The sequence below is a fragment of the Limulus polyphemus genome, unplaced genomic scaffold, assembly GCF_000517525.1.
Source record: "Limulus polyphemus unplaced genomic scaffold, Limulus_polyphemus-2.1.2 Scaffold510, whole genome shotgun sequence".
Lineage (NCBI taxonomy): Eukaryota > Metazoa > Arthropoda > Merostomata > Xiphosura > Limulidae > Limulus > Limulus polyphemus.
Window position 1 is genome coordinate 268,773 of NW_013666120.1, and position 2,196 is coordinate 270,968.

General features: G+C 26.3%; 1 protein-coding gene across 1 annotated transcript in view; it reads right to left on the reverse strand.

Annotated features, from left to right (window-relative positions):
- Nucleotides 1–6: 6 nt before the first annotated feature.
- The window catches only part of LOC106458759 (UPF0047 protein YjbQ-like), a 24,524-nt gene continuing 22,334 nt past the window's right edge, over nt 7–2,196 (reverse strand). Inside the window, exon 7 of the mRNA XM_013918308.2 lies at nt 7–601. Coding sequence (XP_013773762.1) covers nt 555–601 — 47 coding nt within the window. The 3' untranslated portion in view covers nt 7–554. The remainder of the gene's footprint in view (nt 602–2,196) is intronic.

Genomic DNA, 2,196 nt, shown 5'->3' on the forward strand with positions numbered 1-2,196 from the left:
TATATATATATATATATATATATATATGTTGATTTATACTTTGCCCCCTCTAGAGAAATTTCTGTGGATGCCCATGTGCAAATGTCAATACTCTAAATCAAACAAATATGGGTCACACAGCAATGAAATATGCTTCCATGGTTTTGTGCATTAATGAAGATGACATGAACAATCAGTACTACACTTTATGTAATTTTGGAAGACCAATCTTTTAAAATAAAAAGATAACTACCATAAAAAAAAAAGAAAAAACAAACGTTCACTGTAAACTTATACAGTTTCTTGAATCTTTTCTTGTCCTCACACCTTTCAAACTGTATTTATATGTATAAAAGTTTTCCTTATGTAATCCTGCTACCACAGCAAAAAGTTAATTAAATTTAGTTCATTCCAACTAATCTAATTCTTAGGAAAAAACAAATATAACCTAAAAGAGCTACTGGTCCTTCCACTAATAAATTGAAAGAGAAATGAAATCGTTAAAGTGAAAAATTACAAGGATGAAAAAAGATAATTCTTTTGAAAACACTGATAATTGCAAAAGAAGCATTCTGTCACTCCTTCAAAGATCCATTAACTGTTACAATCACCTTTCTTGATCCTGGAAGAAAACCATTTGAAATTATCAGAATTTCAAACTCTCTGCAACAGTGTCTTCATCTTACAATTTTAAAAATTATAATTAACATACAATTAAAAAACAAACTAATATTAATGTAAACTGCAATGAAATAAAGAATAAAATAGTTTGGCAAACATAAACTTTTTCAGAAAACTTACAATGGAACTTATCAAATGGAGAAAAAATTATTCTAAAATTAAAATGCTGTAAATATAACAAACTAGTGTTAATAATGAACTTTTTTACAAAGATAATCCATAGTAAATAATACAATACAATAATTTTAAAGGATAAGAAATATCTGAAAATTTAGAAACGAGTCTAATGAATATCTTTTAAACATCAGTAATAGCATTACTTTAAAAATATACAATAATAATGTACATTCTCTTTCACACAACAAACACATCAAAAAATAATTTATTATTTTAATGTGTTAAACTTTTTTTTATAACTAAAGTATTATGTTCACCCATAATACTTATTCAACTAAAACACTTAAAATAGACACTTCCAACCAAAAATTAGTAATAAACAGTTTGTGGATTTTACAAGCCAAAAAAATTCCCTTCTGAATAACAATTGAAGTGAAAACTAAGATATACTAAGATGGCTTCATTGGCTAATGCATCTGCCTGGTCAACAGTCATGAGTCTGAATCTCGCTCGGTTTCCTTTTTCACTCTTCCAGATTTATTCGTAAATTCACAAGATAATGCTTCCACTCTCACAATTTCCATAATATTTTCAACTTATTACCTTCAAGTATTATTTATATGGATATTTTAAATAGACAATAAGCTAATGTTCCCTGAAAGTTACAAAAACAATAGGCAAACAATTTCTCCATCTTTCTCAGAGAAACTTGAATGCATAATCTTGCACAACTTGCCACAAATATGTGATTCTGTATCTTAAAGCAACAAATTGAATGAAATTACTTATTTAAAAGAACTTTTAATGGTTCTCCCTATTATTGATATGAATGATTTATAATTAAAAATACATTTCTTTATATCTATAGTTTTGTTGTTTGTATTATGTCATAATTATGTTTATTATACCTTATATTTAATATGTTATAACTAAAAACAAATTTGTAGCTGAATGATCTGTATAGCCTAACACAAAGCTAAAAAACATTTTATACTGCTTAAAATAACTTAGTTTGACTTGTTTAAAAACCATTTACGATAACATTTTACTTTAGGAGTATTATATAAATGTTATGATAATCATATATACATGTAGAAATATATGCAAGTATACATGGTGCTTTTCTGTAAGAGCTTACTTTCAATATCACCCACAAAGATGTTATCAAAGTAAGCAGCCATCTTCATAACCCTAGCAGTACTATTAGCCTGAATATAATGTTTGTTGCTAAATTCAGTTAAATATTTTAAAGATAAAATGACTCTGGTTAAAATCTACCTTTAGAAAGTGCTAAAGTTATCAGGTTTCTTATATTATGATTTATCTCCCTTACCAAATTGTGTATAAGTAACAATCAGATTGCATATATAGCTTAGTTTAATACCACAATTCTAATCCATTTTTATTACTAATATAAAA